Source organism: Sceloporus occidentalis, unplaced genomic scaffold (genome assembly GCF_023333645.1).
Source record: "Sceloporus occidentalis isolate IW3139 unplaced genomic scaffold, rSceOcc1.0.p SCAF_1, whole genome shotgun sequence".
NCBI lineage: Eukaryota > Metazoa > Chordata > Lepidosauria > Squamata > Phrynosomatidae > Sceloporus > Sceloporus occidentalis.
The window spans coordinates 236,441,408-236,460,137 of record NW_028316981.1 but is presented as its reverse complement, the minus strand read 5'-3'; the positions used below and the strand labels follow the sequence as shown (position 1 = coordinate 236,460,137).

At 39.7% G+C, this 18,730-nt stretch overlaps 1 protein-coding gene across 2 annotated transcripts; it reads right to left on the bottom strand.

The window, feature by feature from the left end:
* Window positions 1–655: 655 nt before the first annotated feature.
* Window positions 656–14,716, bottom strand: CFAP95 (cilia and flagella associated protein 95). 2 transcript variants are annotated; one of them, XM_089511864.1, is made up of 6 exons: window positions 14,173–14,716; window positions 11,895–12,003; window positions 10,090–10,167; window positions 9,192–9,260; window positions 5,995–6,052; window positions 656–970 (listed from the first exon to the last, which is right to left on the bottom strand). In XM_089511864.1, exons 1-6 carry the CDS (start codon window positions 14,207–14,209, stop codon window positions 776–778), a joined length of 546 nt encoding a protein of 181 aa, XP_089367990.1. In that variant the 5' UTR covers window positions 14,210–14,716; the 3' UTR covers window positions 656–775. The 2 variants fall into 2 exon arrangements, with proteins under 2 accessions (XP_089367990.1, XP_089367982.1); XM_089511856.1 differs by having other exon boundaries at window positions 10,090–10,211; window positions 14,173–14,715.
* Window positions 14,717–18,730: the final 4,014 nt, after the last annotated feature.

Sequence of the window (18,730 nt, the reverse complement as noted above, 5' to 3'; positions counted from 1 at the left end):
GCCATTCATGAGAAAAGTATCTTGGCTATGTTATTGCTTTATAAAAGAGCTTGTATATTCTCCAATTTCATTCCCTCTAGTTATTCAAAGGGAGCCCTTCAGTGAAGGAAGACTTAAACCATTTCTAGTCTCTGTGGAAAAAAGTATAAAACAATGAAATGCCTCATTGAGAGACATTGTATTAACATTTAAAAGAATCCTTCAAGGAAAAGCTTGATAGTTGCTTCAGATGCTTTGTGTTATAGCAACTGCTGGTACTTTAAATTCCAATTCAGTTTCCTGAACAGCAAAAATAGCCAGTTAGAGCCAGCAACTGAATTTTCCAGGCGTGCTTGTGCAAATAAATGCCACAAGTGGTCTATCTTTGTAAGGGGTGTAACAGTACAGCAGCTGTCCATAGAAGACTGCAAGTAACTACACATCTTAAGAAAAAGAAAAGAAACCTGCTTGCTGAGTACACTCTGTTAACACAAGAGGGAAGGACAAAATCTCAGTGGTAGAGTACACAGCTGATATGCTGAAAGACTCACATTGATTTCCCAGCATCTTGCTGAAAGATCAGCAAAATGATGTGGGGGATGAGAGTAACAGAAAATGTACCTGCTGTTTTTGACACCAAGAAGAAGAGGAAAGTTTTAGCTCCCAATTTATTTATTGTATAACTGCACAGATTTAGTCTAGAACCATGAGAATGATTCCACAAAAAATATAATGTATACAGATACACATTTTATCTTTATCATTGACCTGGAAACTCTTTGTATTGTTAGCATTGTTAACATTCTTCGTGCACATTTGTCGGTATAGGGTTAGTTACAGGAAATACTTTTTGCTTTAGATCTGCGTTAGCATAAACTCCACTCTCATCATGCCATGTGTTGATACCATGCCTTCTGTAGTCTCCTGTGTCAGTAAACTGAGAATGACATTTTCTGTGAACTACAGAGTAGCCCCCAGCATCAAGTGTAACCTGAAGAAAATACAGGAGAATATGTTAGTAATCAAAAGACAGTTTTAAGCAATGAATGCAAACTATAATTGAGTAAAGATTTATCAGAAATTCTTCAATGTAGGATATACATTTTTTTCCTCCAGTAAAATTTATATGATAGCACCATTTGGTCCATATTTAGAGATGTATCGCAGAGCAGCTATATAGGTAGCAGGATATTTAAACTGATTTATCCTAAATGGCAGTCCTTTTTTTCTGTCTGGGTGGACTTTCAATACAATGCCATTGATGTCTTGACCTTAGCCCCTGCTACTACAGAGACTTCCATCAGGCCTTTGTCCAGCATTGCTGCTACCAGCAACCAACATTTCCCCTTCCCTTACAGTTCTGCAGCTCTTGGTCATTGATTTCTTCCTCCTGGATGTACTCACTTGGCAGCAGTTAAGCGGCAAAATAAAAAAAGAGAGTTTTGGAAACTGCACTTTTTCTTCATGGAGACTTCATGCCTCATTTTTCATACATTTTGAACAACACTAAAAGGGAATTCTTCTTTGTACTGTACTAGTAACATGAAAAACATACTTTTTCTTGCCTGGTGACTTTTTTCATCCTTTAAAGGGATACTTAAAACTCATAGTTTGGAAAAGTATGCTTGCTGTTCCACATGACACTTTCAATCTGTATAGTTCAGTAGTGTGCCCCGGGGCTAATTTTTGTCCCACCACCCAACGTGGGATGCACCATGCTTGGAAATCCTGAATTTTTAAAGAAAAATACCAAAAACCAGAAGTTGGAGGTTCCCTTTATGGTCCCCCCCCCAAAACAAAAAAAAAAAGATAGAGGTCCTCTATGCTGATTCAAAAACCTGGTGCTTTTCTAGGCTCCAGAAGTGGTTGAGTGAGAAAGAAAGCAAACAAGCAAGCAATAAATAGATAAATCTTTTTTAAGAGTAAAAAAATCTGGTGTTGGGGTTGTGAGATGCAAATGCTCTGAGAAACCTGTGGGATGCAAAAATGGCATTGGTCACATTCTATTCGTTCCTGACTTAAAAGCTTGTAAAGCTTGTTACATCAGCAACTATTAAGGAAGATCAAGAAAGAAAGTTTAAATACAGGATTGCTGCTGAACATAAAGAAAACAAAAATAATGACCACAGAGGAAGCACACAAATTTAACCTCGAGAATATAACTAGTAAAAGACATCCCATACCTTGGATCAAACATTGATCAGAACAGAGACTGTAGTAAAAAAATCAGAAGAAGACTAAGGAGATGATCACAGCTGGTTTTTAAATCACACAGGAAGGAAGCAGCATCAGCTATGTTGATCGCACAAAGCCACTTCCCTCCCATAGCTTCCTCATCCCTGTCCAGTCCCTTTTCATTCACTGGGAAAACCCACTAATGAACTGCCAATCATGCAATGCCCAGGGTGCCCCAGGACATTCGTGTGATTGGGCATTCACGGTGACCTCATGTCACTGTCCCCTCCTCCTCTTCCTATTTTTAATTTAATTATTTTTTAAGTTTCAAATATTATACTTTATTTTATATTTTATTTATTTATATTATTTTAATCATGTTATTACCGTAAATAATTTTAATAATTTATTTTATTTATTAATTCATTTATTTACTTTAATTTCATTTTTATTTATTTAAAATATATTTTGTTTTAAAAAAGAAAAAAGAAAAAGAAAATAATTAAATTAAAAATAAAATAGGAGAAGATAAACATTTTAAAAATATTATTAAAAAATTAAAATATAAAAGTATATACAAGTACAATTACAATATAAAATACAAAATGAAATGAAATAAAAATAAAAAGTTAATTTAAATTAAAAATAAGAGTTGAAACAGACTGGCTCAAAACGCCAGCTTTCTGGCAGCTTGGGGATGTGGCATATGCACAACACATGCGCCTATGCCACCCAGAAGCTGCCCAGAAGCTGCTGGGCTTCCCACACATGGGACAGCTTCATGGCACTCTGGCAGCACAGTGTTTACATGCCGCATGCTGCAGGAGCACTGTAAAGCTGTGTCCGAGAGGGAAATATTTAAAAAATTAAATTAAATTAAGAAAACTATAAATTAAAATAAAAAGATGAAATTAAATTTAAAATAAAAATATTAAATTAAACTGAAAATTAAAAAAGTATAATAAATCTAATTTAACTTAGTTCAATAAATAATTAAATATAGAAATTAAATTAAATTTAAATCAAAAGTAAATTAAATTAACATGAAAATCAAGATAAATTACAATAGTTAAATAATTTAATTACAAAATATATAATAAAACAAAAAATGAATTAAATAGAAATAGAAATAGAAATTAAATACAATTTTATTAAAAATAAAATAAAAAATAAAATTTAAAATTTAAATTAGAATATAATATATAAAATGAAATTTAAAAGTAAAAATAAATTTAAAATAAAATAAAATATAAATAAAATATAAATACAATAAAATATAAAAGAATATTTAGAATATAACATTAAATTAACTATAATGAAAAACAAAATAGAATATAAAATGAAATTAAATGTAAATGTAAATTAATGAGATATAAAATATAAAAAATAAAAAATTAAATTGAAATTGAAATAGTCCATTTAGGGACCCCAGCACCAGCTCAGGATCAGATTGAGGACCCTCTGCTTTGGCCAAAGTGAACATGAGGGCAGTTAACAACAATAGATTACTACCCCATTGTTCTCTCCATATTAGTTCAAAATATGTGATGGGATAGAATACTATGAATTTATGCCATTCAGTATAGCTATTAAGAAAAAAGCAGTGGGGGGCTTTGCAAAAAGTGTTGCATAGGGTTTAGGGACAGGGAAGCTAGGGTGCTTTTGGCAGAAAGAAGTGTCACAAGGCTGGGGTAATAAGATGGCATGGAGGATGAGGAATGGAGATGGGGAAACATGGGATGCTTTAGTCTTAAGAAAGCGTAAAACCAAGGGGTAGAAGGCTCACAGTAAAGTAACTGATAGAAGATTAATGAAGCCAACAGTGGGATGTTAACAGAAGTTCTACATGAATATAATTCCATAATTATGTTACATGTATAGGGAGGTGCGGAGATGCTGGTTTGTTTGGAATGGGACTTGAGGGGAAAGGGAAAGCAAGAATGGGAAATACATTTTATACATGAACATGAAATAAACAAATGTTGCTATGTTTAATGAGATCCAAATGTTCAGAAGGTACATGTGTGTTCCGGGGGGGGGGGGGGGGGGTTGAGATCTTCCTTCATGATAGCCGAAATTTTATGTGCAAATACAAAAAAAACCCTTTCCTTTATGAGTCACCATGACTACAAAAATATCTTGCTATGATTCTCATTGTACTAAAATCCCTGGCACATAAAGCAAGGAATCTAGCCCAAAACCCATTACGCATTAACACACTTTCCATCCTCATTTACTGGCACAGAAATGCATTAAAGAGTCCATTTAAAAGTACGTATCCCACACATAACAAACACATAGAAATAAATCTGCATTCTTTTGAGGCTTTTAATTCATGGAATCTCTATTATCACAAATTGTTCAGGGCTCACAAAAATGGATGCCAATATACAATGAAACTATTTTGTTATCCAATTAAGTATCAAGCTTCCTTGCTCAAGGAAATAATGCAAATCTTTCAAAAAGACAATAGTTTTTCCTATGACTCTTTCATCCTGGAAAAGATAGTGAGGCAAGTGATTTGTCAGAAGTGATTTGCCGATTAGCCCATTAGCAGAGCAACTGCAAGCTGAAATGTCCATATACTGTACTGTATACTTTGGTATTGCTTAAATGTTAAGACATTAAAACTTTATTGCTTAAATGTTAAGGTATTAAAAGATGACTGTCCAATTCTGTTGCTATGTCTCTAACTCTGTGCATCTTAGTGCCAGTCTGCATATTCCATTCACTTGGTAGAGCCTGCTTGAAAACTCCTCCTTGTGGCAATTGTTCAGTGTGTGTGTGTATGTATGTATGTATGTATATATATATATATATATATATATATATATAGTTTTATTTATATACCGCCCTTCCAACGATCAGGGCGGTGAACAACAGCTAATACATTAAAATACAAACACATATATCAATAACAATATTAAAATAAACATTAAAACACATCATCAACATTAAAACCCCAACAGCCAGCTGCCATCACTGTCGAAGGGTAGGGGGAGACTAGCTGGGATCTAATTCAGGGAACGCCAACCTGAACAGGAAGGTTTTTAGCTCCCTCCTGAACTGGGACAGGGAGGTGGCTGAGTGGAGCTCTAAGGGCAGCGTATTCCAGAGGGTCGGGGCGACGATGGTATATGACCTCCTTGTTGTGGAGGCCAGTCTAGCCCCAGGGACCCTCAAAAGTTGCTGCCCAGATGTTCTGAGGGTGCGGGGCGGAATGGGGAGAGGCGGTCCTCCAGGTATCCTGGGCCCAAGCCATGTAGGGCTTTATAGGTTATCACCAACACCTTGTATTGTGCCCGGAAGCGGATGGGCAGCCAATGTAGATCTTTAAGTACAGGTGTAATATGACTGGCCCTGGAGGTACCAGTGACCAGTCTGGCTGCCATATTCTGTACCATCTGTAGCTTCCGGGTTTGGTACAAGGGTTGCTCCATGTAGAGCGCGTTGCAGAAATCCAATCGAGAGGTGCCCAGGTGAAGGAGGGCGGCAGCGTCCTCTGGGGGAGGCCGGGAGCTGGCTTTATGGGGCCGCTCTCACCGGCCCCGCCCCCAACAAAAAGCGCCGCTCCGGCGGCGAAGAGTCCTCTGGGCCGCTTGCCCAGGTGAAGGAGGGCGGCCCTACTCATCGTATATACAGAACTGCAGAAAACCCCTTTTCTATTCTTATGGGTGACCTTAGGCAAGTCACATGCCCTCAGTCTCAGGGGAAGGAAATGGCAAACCTCCTTTGAACAAATCTTGCCAAGAAAATCCCATGGTAGGTTGGCCTTAGTATTGCCATAAGTCAGCAGCAACTTGAAGGTACACAACAACAACAAAATTCCAGTATACCTACATATGGTTGATAGTCATATGGTGGAACGTAGTCTATTTGGTATGTTGTATCAAGAAGCCTGTTAAATAGAAAATATGAATTAGTAGTATTCCTCGGTGTTATATTTTTATCCATCTTATCTGTAAGAACTCTCTAAAATAATTTATAATATACAGTCAGCTCTGCTGCATCCACAGATTTAACCATTCATAGATTGAAAATATTCACACGCAAAAACAAATTTACAAAAGTCAAACCTTGATTTTGCCATTTTATATAAAGGACACCATTTTACTATGCCATTGTATGTAATGGATATGAGCATCCAGAGATTTGTGTATCCACAGAGGGTCCTGGAACCAAAGCCTTGTGGATAACAGCCCATTGTATAGTTATTCTAACAGTTTATTCTCTAGCAAAAGAGATTAAAGTAATTGGAAATTGTATTTTCAGAAGATGTGCGCAGAATACTAAGGGGCGAAACAGACAGGCAGGAAAAAGCTGCACCACTGGCGTTTAGAGGACGCACATCCCCAAACTACGCAGAAGCTGCATCGGGTCCATCTATGGTAATTGAAGCAAAATCTTAGGACCTTATCAGACGCAGGGTCCAAATCATCATCCAAATGTGGCAGAAACATTGCAGAAGCGCCACAGATATGATCATCCATGGCGCATGTAAAGTGTAATTGAAGCTTCTCACTATGTTCCCATCCTGGAATCGTTCGTGGGCAAGCCAGGAGGAGCCATTTTATGAATAACGGGATGGCCTAAAATACACAAGCAAAATGATGCGGCTTCAAGCCACGTTGGGAGTGTGCTATTTACATGATGCATGCCCCGAACGTGGCCTGAAGCCACACCAATGCCATGTCCATTCCAAAGAACCTGGCCAAGAAGGAGTGGATAGAATCCGCTCCTTCCAGCAGTCCAGTTCAGGACCACAGCAGAGGCCCAGATCACGTGTGGATGACATGGTCCTGGAACAGTTATTTTGGCCTGTCTGCTTTGGGTCTTAATCTAATATTATAATAGAGGCACAGAAACCATTTTTACAATTTATATAACATTGCAATCTCTCTTCAACTTGTCTCTCCATACTCTGTCAGATATATATCCTAGCCCAGTCCACTTCCAATATGAGAGCCCATAGAGAAAAGTTATGTAATTCAAGGCATTTATTTATCACCTCTTAATCTAACAGGGCCCCGTGGCAAAAAACAATGGATAAAAACAGTACATAAATAACTAAAAAACAAATTAAAACATTCTAGACTTAATATGCTAACCTTCCTCTCATATAAAAATCAGACCTCAACCAACTGACATCTTGATATATGAATGATGCACATTTGTAGCCAATAAGGACAGCTTCTCCCATCTCACCTACTTTGCCATATGATAAAAGCACTGGCTGTTACTAGTGCATGATTTACAATGGACAAAATCAATATATAAAACAAATCATGTTGAGATCATGTTGCAAAAAGATCACGTAACATTTTTCATTTTAACATATGACCTCTGTAAAGTTTCTGCTCTGTCTGACTGTCTGACTCTCTCTGACTGTCCTTTTGCCATTAAAGGCAGATGCTCACACTACAGCTCTAATGTTCTATAAAATCTAGTTTTCAAAATAAGACTAAGAGGTAAAACAGACTGCCCAAAAACGGCAGATTGGGGCTGCTACAGAACCACGCATTATAGCAACTGCATGCTGCAGCCTCGATCCACCTTTTTGCCGGCTCCCCAAAAAGCGCCAAATTGCCACTCTATTTTGCATCAGCAAAAAGCCGGCTTTTCCTGCCCTGCCACAGCTTTATGGTGCTCTTGCGGCATGCTGCATGTAAATGCCGTGCCATTGGAGTGCCCAGAAACTAGCCAACATCTGGGCGGTGGGGCGGCTTTCGGGTGCCTGGGGGCATGAGTAGTGTGTATGCCACGCCCCCAAGCTAGCTAGAAACGAGCTTTTTATGCCGGTCTCTTCTAGCTCAAAGGGAGATAAAGCTTACTCACCAATACATCCAACAATACAGCCCGCTCTACACAATCACGGGTTTGCCATCTGCGGATTTAAGTATCCGCAGATGGCAAATCCCATTCCTGCTAATGTTGATTGTTTCACACAATGGGTGAGGTGGGTGAGAAATGCCATTTTCCAAAATTCTTGAAGATACAAATTCAAAACAAAAACCAAGAAGGAACGAAAACATGGGTGAGATTTTTTCTTTTGCACTGTGGTCAAGTTTTTGAATTGTAATGTAACACAAATTTAAAGACTCAGCTAGAATTAATGTAATCAAAATGGCAATTAAATTAATGTAAGGTTTGGGAACATTAGGGACTTTTTTTGTGCACTAACTTTCCTATTTCTAGATTAAAGAAAGTGGGGGGAAATGACATAACACGCAGTGCAGCCTTGCCTTACACAGGGATCTGTTCCAGACCCCCTGCGTAAGGCAAATACCGCGTAAACTCAAGCCCCATTCAATAGAATGGGGTGCAGTTTGGCACGCCATTCCCTGCATTGTAGCGCAGCTTTCACATAAAGTGGAAGCCACATATGGCACGCTCGCATATGGAGCGGGCACGCTGTATTCCCATTAATTTGGTCACCTTTTTGTGGTTGAAAGCCCTAAAGTCATTTGATTTAAAAAGATTGTATGTACAGCGCTGTGTAAATTTACAGCGCTTTATAAATAAAGGTTAATAATAATAATAATAATTTCCAGTGGAAGATTTCCTTGGATTAGGTCAAAGTCATATAAGAATGAAAGGCAGTACAAATATATTTGACTGAAAATAACGGTATATTATTACTTTTCTAGTGCAAAATCCTACCATTAAAGTGCTTAATTACTCAGAAACAGAAGATTCTACACATTGGTGGCCAGGAATAATGTTACATACTAAACAACATAAAACAGTACACTAATTAATTGTCCTTTTCTGTATATAATTCACAGACATTTTCAAACCCCAAAGCAGACACAATTCAGAGCCAGAGCATCATTCCTAAACTAATTACCAGAGCATCATTCCTAAACCCACAAAAACCATAGCCCGAAAAACCCAGCAAAAAACATAATTATCAGTGTTTGGAAAAGTTTGGGGTTTTACACTACAATTCCCAGAACTCCCCAACCAGCAAATTCTGGATGCTATAGTCCAAACAGTAATGTTTCCAAGTTCTCTTCCAGAATTCTTCAAATACTAACATTGCAAAACGATGTGGAGAGTGACGTGGCAATACAGCTCCAAACCCTGACTCAGGTAGCCCTGTCTCCCTGAAAGAATAAGAGATACAATTTCAGATTATAAGTAAAATGAAAATAATTAAGTGCAAACCCAGTTTTAGTATAATTTATATATATGTCTACTTAGAAGTACACCCTGCTGAACTCAGTGGGGCATTCCAGGGAAGTGTATATAGGATAGCTTCTTTTTTTATCCCCATCCAGTTTTCATACTACACTAACACAAAACTGCTTTTGACATAGCGGACATTGCTCTTAAGATTATCATAGTGCATTTCTGGAAATAGTCACTACTGCTCTCTACTGGATAAAATGTTCCAGACTGGTTCATACTATATTAATTTTAAAATTTACTGCTGAACATCAAAACTATAATTTTGATAGATCCCTCTAGTACACAGTAGAACCTACAGCACAAGGAAGCTTGGTACAATTTTTACTTTGCAGTGTACTCATCAAGATGAGTTTAATAGAGAATGACAGCTAATATTTCTACCCAGTATCTACCCTTGGTGAACACTCAGTTGTATTACAGATACGTGGAATACGTATAGGAATTCTTGGAAATGAATATAAATAGAAATAAATAATTTTGAGAATAAGTACTGAAAGACAAAAAAGTAGAAGAGGGGAAAGGACCCATAATAAGTTATATATCATCATAAGTATTAGTCATCCCTTCTAGTTCACTGACTTCCCATTCGGGACAAAATGGTGTGCGTGTCTACAGTGCGAGCAGCCATTATCTCCAATGGGGCTTGGATATTTGTGGTTTTTCTAATTCACGGGGGTGGATGGGTCCAGAACGGGACAACTGTATTTGAATTATGCATATGGATTCAAAAGCACAGATAGGTACCTGTCAGTAACAGCAATTTCAAAATTATCTTTATCCAACATAGACTTATGAATTTCCAGTTCTTCATAGTCTTTAATTCTATAGGGTTGAGACAAAAAATCCTGATTTGTGGTTATCCATTTCTAAAAGTAAATATAAACAAGAAAGGGAAGATGTTTTTAGAAAAAATCCAGCTGTCATTTATTTATTTAATTTCCCTTTTTTCTCCCAATATAGGAACTTAAGGCAGCTAAGACAACAAATTTAAAACAGTACAAGCCAAAAACAATACAAAACATTAAAATGTAAATAGAAAGTTTAAAAAACAATTAAATAATTTTAACAAGTTAAAAACATTACACATTAAAAATTAAAATGCATTAAAAACTCTGTACAAACCTTGAAACCTGAATTACATGACATTTAAAAGTCCAACCGTCATCGGTGTGAAAAAGCCAGACAGCACAAGAATGTTTTTACTTGCCGCAGAAAGAAAAGCAGGGATGCTGCCATCCTGGCCTCTGTAGGAAAGGAGTTACAGAGCCTGGGAAGTCCTCTCCAGATTATCTCAATGCTGTAGCAGGCTCATAAAGGGAGATGTAGGCCTGTTACAGACTGCCAAAATAAAGCTGCTTTGGGTCTCTTTGGAGGTATGCTGTTTAAATGATGCATGCATCCTAAGAATCCGGAAGCTGCACCAAAGCTGCACTCCAGTGCTTAGGAATGGAGTGTGGCTTTGGCACGACCTCCGGACTCTTAGGACCCATGCATCATTTAAATAGCATACCTCCAAAGAGACCCGAAGCAGCTTTATTTTGGCAGTCTGTAACAGGCCGTAGTCTTCCAGATAATCAGGACACAAGCCATAGGGCTTTATAGGTCAAAGGAGCACTTTAAACTGTGCCCGGAAATGGACCAGCAGCCAATGGAGCTGTTGCAACAAGGGAGTTGTATGCTCCCTGTAGCCAGCTCCAGTTAACAATATGGCTGTAGTTGTTTGAGCCAACTGAACTGTTTATGCACTTTTCAATGGCAGGCCCATGTAGAGCACATTACAGTAGTTGAAACAGCATGTATACAAGGCATGTACCACTGTGGTCAGATCTGATTTCTCCAGGAATGGGTGCAATTGGTGCACTAGCTTTAAGTGTGCAAAGGCATTTCTGGCCACGGCTGAAACCTGCAGTATATTCCTAAACACCATTAATTTGTAAGACATAGGGTAGGCCACTTAGGGGCTCCACCACAGAAATAAAGGCTCCCCAAGTCAAAAAGGTTGGGAACCCCTGGTTTAGAGGATAAAATTGGGCATGCCCAGTATACAATGCTTTGAGCTTCTTATGGAAGAATAAGGTATAATAAACATTTAAAGCACAAAGGTCCTATCTTGTATTCTCTATTTTTGTGTAATTCTTGGCACATAAAATAATAATTGTAAGCTGCTCTGATAGCATTTAGGGCTGAAGGGCGGGGTATAAATACTATAATTAATAAATAAATAAATAAATAAATAATAAGAACACAGTGGCTTCCCTTTAAACTAATATACTTTCAACCTTTTCATTAAAAACAAGCAAAATCTTTGTAACACACATAAAATGCAATAGGCACACTTCTGTGCTGCTCTGCATATACATATCCAGAGGCAAAATTCAGCTACTTTTGAGGAGCTGTAATGAAAACAGAATTTTGGCAGATGCCTCTGGTCTTGCGATAGTACTGTAAACTGTCTTTTTTATCAACACCAGTTTTTTTAGCTACTGCAGATCAAATTTAATATTAATCATGCATACTTTATCTAAATTATAGAAAAATAACTTTCTTACCTGATCCATCGTCCCAAGTCGCCAGTATGTAGAGCGACATAGATTTTTGGAGCCCAGAGGAATTTCATGTATGTCATAATCCTTAGGTTCAGTCTGTCTGTTACAATACCTTGAAACGATTAAAAAGATACTAACGAGTAAATTATATGGGCAGTACTAAAGAGATTAACACAATAGCATACCCTCCAGCATTTCATAGATGAAAACTAGGACACGTGGCCAAGTTATATCAAACTGTGGTCAAGCTGGTAAAGGTTATTAATGAGGAAGAAAATACAAGCTAGGAGAGGCTACAGCAATTTGCTCTTGCCTGAGCCCACTGGGAAGGGAAAGATTCTGCCCCTCCTCTCACCCTCCCCATCAGAGTTATGTGAGTACAAACTACTTAGGGTACATACTTTGAATTCAGGTGACAGCAATTAAACCAGGACAAAGGGGGAAAGTGAGAGGAGAAGAGATACACTGGGACAGTTTAAAAGCAGCAGCTAAGGATTAATCAGAACTATCTGTGCCAAACTGGGGCAGCTGCATGTACAACAATCATACCAAAATGTACATGTGTCTCTACAAAGCTCATTAGATTTTATAGTGCGTCATATTAACTATTACTAAAATCATTTTTTACACAAAAGAACACAATAAAAACTAGTTTGACCAGAGCTCATGATCAGACATAAAATCTATGCTTTACCCTGGCAGCTCTTACTAAGTACCTATAGGCACCAAGGTGACTGCAGTCACCCACCAGGGTTTGTATCTCTCCTGCATTTTCCATACATAGATAGTTTTTAAAAGGATAGCCTTCTGGTGCCATTTTTATTTCCAGTAATGCCTTGTACTGCTCCAAATGTATTTTCAGAAAATAAAAAGCATAGATGGCTGGACTTCAGAGCATTATTCTGAAGCCCATGTAGCTGCCCAGGTGGCAGGGAATGAGTAAGGTATTTTGCTAGTGCTGCATGTATTTCATCAGTTTTGTGATGGTGGAGGTAATGTGTTTATTAAGTCCTTGGTTGGTTTATATACTATCTGGAGTTGTGTATGTTTTGTGTTGGGTTTGGGGGTTTTGTGTATGGAGTGTGTGTGTATAGGTGGATGTTTTGCTTAGCTATGCTTTATTTATTTATATTTCCCTAATTCATTCAGGTTTACCTGTTGTATTTTATTATTGTTATTTTAACCCCAACAGTCTGTTTTCTGGGGGTAAGGGGTTTTCTGTGACTAATGATGCCTACTATGGCTACCGTTTTTAAAATGAAGCCTATGCTTCTCCACCACTATTTTCTGCATGACCACATTTTACCAATGTTCTCAGTGTGAACACTAGCTCAGATTGGAGACTCCTGCTTTAAAGATATCTGAAAGGAAAATTTGGAACCAACAAGCAACACAAAGATAATGAAATATAATACAATGCATCACATACTCCCGTCGTCAATGGGATTTTAACAAGGATAGATTTAGCCATTACAGCTACAGAAAAAGCTGGTGACAACTTCATAGTGAAAGTAAACAAAGTATGTTATGCCATTTGACAGGCTGCATCTGCACTGCAGAAATAACACATTTTGACACTGCTTTAACTGCCGTGGTTCTATGCTCGAAATGCTGGGATTGGTAGTTTGTTGCGGCACCAGAATGAACCAGCATGAGGCGGTGGTTTGAGCATTGGAGACCAGGGTTTGAATCCCGACTTGGTCATGGAAACCTTCTAGGTGACCCCTAGGCAAGTCACATTCTCTCAGCCACAGAGGAAGGCAAAAAGACAAACCCCATCTGAACAAATGTTGCCAAGAAGACTCCATGATAGGTTTGCCTTAGGGCAGCGGTTCTCAACCTGTGGAGTCACGACCCCTTTGGGAGTCGAACGACTCTTTCACAGGGATCGCCTAAGACCATTGGAAACCAGTAGCAAAATTATAGTTATGAAAATAATGTTATGGTTGGGAGTCACCACAACATGAGGAACTGTATTAAAGGGTGGTGGCATTAGGAAGGTTGTGAACCACTGCCTTAGGGGTCACATAAGTAGGAAACAATTTGAAGGCATACAACAACAGTGGCACCGGAGAAGGATAAACCACTCACAAAACTACAAATCCCAGAATTCCATAGCACGGAGGCATGGCAGCTAAAGCGTTGCCAAAGTGCGTTATTTCTGCAGTGCAGAAATGAGCCTGACCACAAATATGATGTAAAATATTATATATATATATATATATATATATATATATATAGTGTGTGTGTGTGTGTGTGTGTCTGTGTGATTTATCCTTACCATCGGTACACAAGAGTTGGTCTCCCATAGTAGGCATGATTGGAGCGCAAAGTCAGGGTTCCTTTGCGCTCCATCAAATCTGTAGGGCCCAACTCCATTTTCCAAACTTCCTTTGGCTACTACAACTCCCAAGAGCTCTTTTTGCCCCACTCCTTTTGCAATGAAGAACAGCCGGAACAGCAGCAGCAGCAGACACACTTCTCCTTCTGTTCACACCAATTCTGTTGTCAGCAGTGGCATAACCCTGTGGCCTCACTCTTCATAAGGAAATACAAATACAAACAGAGCCACTTCTCAACCCAAGGCTGTCGCTTCCCACTTAGACAAAGTACAGGAGACAACCGTCTCCATGGTAACGGTAAACACAGCCCTGAGGAAATCAACGTTCCGCCTCAGGGCCGGAACTACTTTTCTGTCTTCTTCTTCCTCACAGTGATTAAAAAACAAAACCAACCAACTCCCATGATATAATAGGCCCAAAACACAAGCCAAGATCCAAACCACTGAAACTGGCATCTAAGGTCCAAAACACACTGCAGGAATAATCCAGTTTGACACCTCTTTGACTGGTTCAGTGCTAAGGGATCCTGGGAATTGTAGTTTGTTGTGGCAGCAGCGCTCTCTGGCAGAGAAGGCTAAATGTCTCCCAAAACTACAGTTCCCGGGATTCCCTAGCATTGAGACAGGTCTCAAACTGGATTGTTTCTGCAGTGGGTTTTGGACCACAACACATTAACACACTACTACACTCTACTGCTATTGCACTTTTACTGCTCTGGCTGCCTCCTGTTGCATTCTGGGATTTGTAGTTCAGTGAGACCTAAGAGCTCTGGCTGAGAATTATAAATGCCTCACCTTAAACTGCAAATCCCAGAATGCAACAGGAGGCAGACAGAGCAGTTAAAGTGGAATAGCAGTGCTATAAGAGTGTAGTGTGGTAATCTAGACAACACATTAGAGGCTGTTGAGTACCATTATCCCTAGGGCAGACAATAATAAAGCATGTGGGCCTGTTGTTGTTATTATTGTGTGTGTTATGTGCCTTTAAGCGTGTGTGATATGTGCCTTTCTGAATTATGAGGACTCCAGAGTGAACCTATCATGGGTTTTCTTGGCAAGTTTCTTCAGAGGCATTTTGCCAAACCCTTCCTTTGAGGCTGAGAGTGTGTGACCTGCCCAATGGCAGAGTCAGGATTTGAACTCTGGTCTCCAAAGTCACGGTCCAATGCTCAAACCACTACGCCACGCTTACTCCCTAATACATATTTTTGAACCATCCTTCTAATGGCAGAAAAAAGTTGAATTTCACTCTTTGTAGATCCTTAGTAGATGCCAACAGTATTGCTGTTTCATCTTCTAACATAAGAAGAGACAACACAGAGTGGTCAGATGTCCTCCTTTTCCAGGACATAGCCTACATTTAAACCTTCTGTCCAGAAGGAATTCCAAAAAGGCCTTCATTTTGAGCATGACTAAGAGTTTATATGAGCGTACACTTTGTAAACCGCTTAGGGAGTGCTTAAGGGCACTGAGAAGCGGTATAGAAATGTATTTGCTATTGCTATATTTATATTAGTGTTTTTGCCTGGGGGAGGAGGGGTAATGCCCTAAATTTTTCTTGAATGCCCTACGTTTTGCAGTGTCTTCCTTTGTGGTTATGATGTCTGGTCACCCTTGAAGAGAGAGCTCACAGTCTCTGGAAACTTCCATGCATGTTAAGTTCAGCCATGTGAAGGGCCTAGTTTTGTGGCAATGCCCATGTGGCGAACGAAATTCACTCTGCACATGGTCAGAGACATAGCAACTTTGTTGCATGCAAAAAAGTATTAAAATATCAATATTCTATAAAATTATCTTCAGACAATGTGTATATGAAACATAAATGAATTTTGTGTTTTGATTTGAGTCCCATCTCCAAAGCATTTCATTATGTTAGCTATTGTGTGCCTTCAAGTCGTTTTCAACTTATGGCATCCCAAAGATAAACTATCATAGGGTTTTCTTGGCAAGTTTCTTCAGAAGTTTGCCATTGCCATCCTCTTAAGCTGAGAGAGTGTGAGTCACCCAAGATCATCCAGTAGGTTTCCATGGCCAAGCTGGGATTCAAACCCTGTTCTCCCAGGGTCCTAGTCCAAGGGACTTTTATCACATGGGGAAAATCGGGGATTTAAACGGACGTTATCCCATGAAAATTGCATGATGGCGCTGAAGATTTTCACACGTTGTCACAATTAAAATGGACTTATCAGATAGCAATAATTAGTAAACCAGAAAATAATCCCCCATAAATTATTTGCTGCTGGTTGTTACCTGGTTATTGCTGAGGTAAGTCATCTTCAGCGTGATTGCATGATTTTCATGGGATGTTTAAAACCCTGCTTTCCCCCCTCATTTTCCCCCATGTGATAAAGTCCCAACACGCAAACCATTACACCATGCTGACTATCTCATTATGTTTGTTGTTGTTAACTGTCCTTGCATCAACCCCAATCATGGAGACCCTGTGGATGAGGCATTTCCAAGACCCCCTGTCCTCCACTGCTCTGTTTAGGTTGTGTAAATTCATGCCTGTGGCCTCTCTGATTGAGTCCATCCATCTGGCATGTGGTCTTCCACTCTTTCTACTGCCCTCTACCTTCCCTCAGCATCACTGTCCCTTATCACACGAGCAAAATTTGTAGTTATCCCAGGGTCAATGTGAAGGCAATGCAGGGGCAATCATGAGGTTTTAATCAGGAGTCATATTAAACACAATCGGGCGTCATTCCAGGGTCATGTAAATTCTCTTTCCCCCCCAAATTTACCTAACCCTGGAATGACCCCCGATTGTGTTTAAGATGGCTCCTGATTGCATTTGGCATCGTATGATAAACAAACTCGAAATTTTACCTAACCCTGGAATGACCCCTGAATGTGTTTAAGATGACTCCTGATTGCACTTGGCATCATGTGATAAACAAACTTGAAACCCATGATTGCCCCTGTATTGCCTTCACACTGACCCTGGGATAACGTCAAATTTTGCTCATGTGAGGGCCTCTGTCTTTTCTAATGAATCATGCCTTCTCATGATGTGGCCAAAATACAGCTGCCTCAACTCAATCATATTGGCTTTCAGGTTTCCGTCTTGATCTGCTCTAGGACCCATTTGTTTGTCTTTTTGGCTGTCCACAGTATTCTCAACACTCTCTCCAGCACCACATCTCCAATTAGTTTATATGATTCTTTTCCACCTTCTTCACCACCATCCAGCTGTTGTGTCATTCCATGGTGATGGGGAATACAACAGGTTGTACAATACTAACCTTAGTATTATGGACATATACCCAAACAGAAGTGTTCAGAGATCCAAAACAAACAAACAAACCCCAAAACCCAAACTCCAAAACACTTCTGGATAAGGAAGACTCAACCTGCACAGTTCAAAAACATAGCCGTGCTGGGTTATTCCTCCAGTGTGTTTTGGATCAAAGTCACCGGAAGAGAAGAAGCAAAAATGTATGTGTTTATATATGTGTGTGTGTGTGTGTGGCTTTGTAGTCCAGTGAGGCCTAAGAGCTCTTTAGTTGAATAGTCTAAATGCCTTTCCTTAAACTGCAAACCCCTGAATGCAAAAGGAGGCAGCCAGAGCAGTCAAAGTGGAAGAGCAGCACTATAAGAGTGCAGTGTGATAATGTGGTTTGAGTGCTGTAGCTCCAGCCTATGGAACCCTGGGAGTTGTAGTTTCCCAACACGTGGTGTAGTGGTTTGAGTGGACTAGGACTCTGGGGACCAGGGTTCGAATTACCACTCAGTTATAGAATCTCATGGGCTGCCTTGGGCAAGTCACGCTCTCTCAGCCTCAAAGGAAGGCAAAGACAAACCCCATCTAAGCCAGTCTTGCCAAGAAAACCTCATGACAGTCTTGCCATAAGTTATTATTATAGTTTATTTATATGGCGCCATAAGTTTACACATTGCTTTACATAGAAATGTCTTGCCACATTACTCATAGAATCATAGACTTGGAAGAGACCGCAAGGGCCATCCAGTCCAACCCCATTCTGCCATGCAGGAAATCCAAATCAAATCATCCCTGACAGATGGCCATCTAGCCTCTGTTTAAAGACCTCCAAGGAAGGAGACTCCACTACTACACTCTTATTATAACACTGCTCTTCCACTTTGACTGCTCTGTCTGCCTCCTCCTCCTCCTCCTCCTGTTGCATTCTGGGGCTTGTAGTCCAGCGAGGCCTAAGAGCGCTTTAGCTGAAAGTTCTAAATGTCTCTCTTCAAACTGCAAACCCCAGAATGCAACAGGAGGAGGAGGAGGAGGAGGCAGCCAGTGCAGTTACAGTGGAAGAGCAGCACTTTTAAGAACGCAGTGCAAACAGAGCAGTCAAAGTGGCACAGCAGCGCTATAATAAGAGCATAGTGCGGTCATGTCTAAAGAGAAGAGGAGGAGGAGGAAGTGAAGCCTCGGCCTCTCTCCAGCCATCTCCTCCTCCTCCTCCTCCTTCCGCCCTGAGGGGGGGGTTGCCCTTGACCCGGAAGTGCTTGCCTGTCGCCGCTCGGCCAA

Bases quoted from the DNA above. Each gene is read 5' to 3' on its own strand.
- CFAP95 (XM_089511856.1), bottom strand. From the start codon at position 14,270: ATGGAGTTGGGCCCTACAGATTTGATGGAGCGCAAAGGAACCCTGACT. The intron at 12,004-14,172 runs GTAAGGATAAAT...AATCGTTTCAAG, and splicing joins CCAACTCTTGTGTACCGATG to GTATTGTAACAGACAGACTG. The intron at 9,261-10,089 runs GTACCTATCTGT...TTATTCTTTCAG, and splicing joins GAAATTGCTGTTACTGACAG to GGAGACAGGGCTACCTGAGT.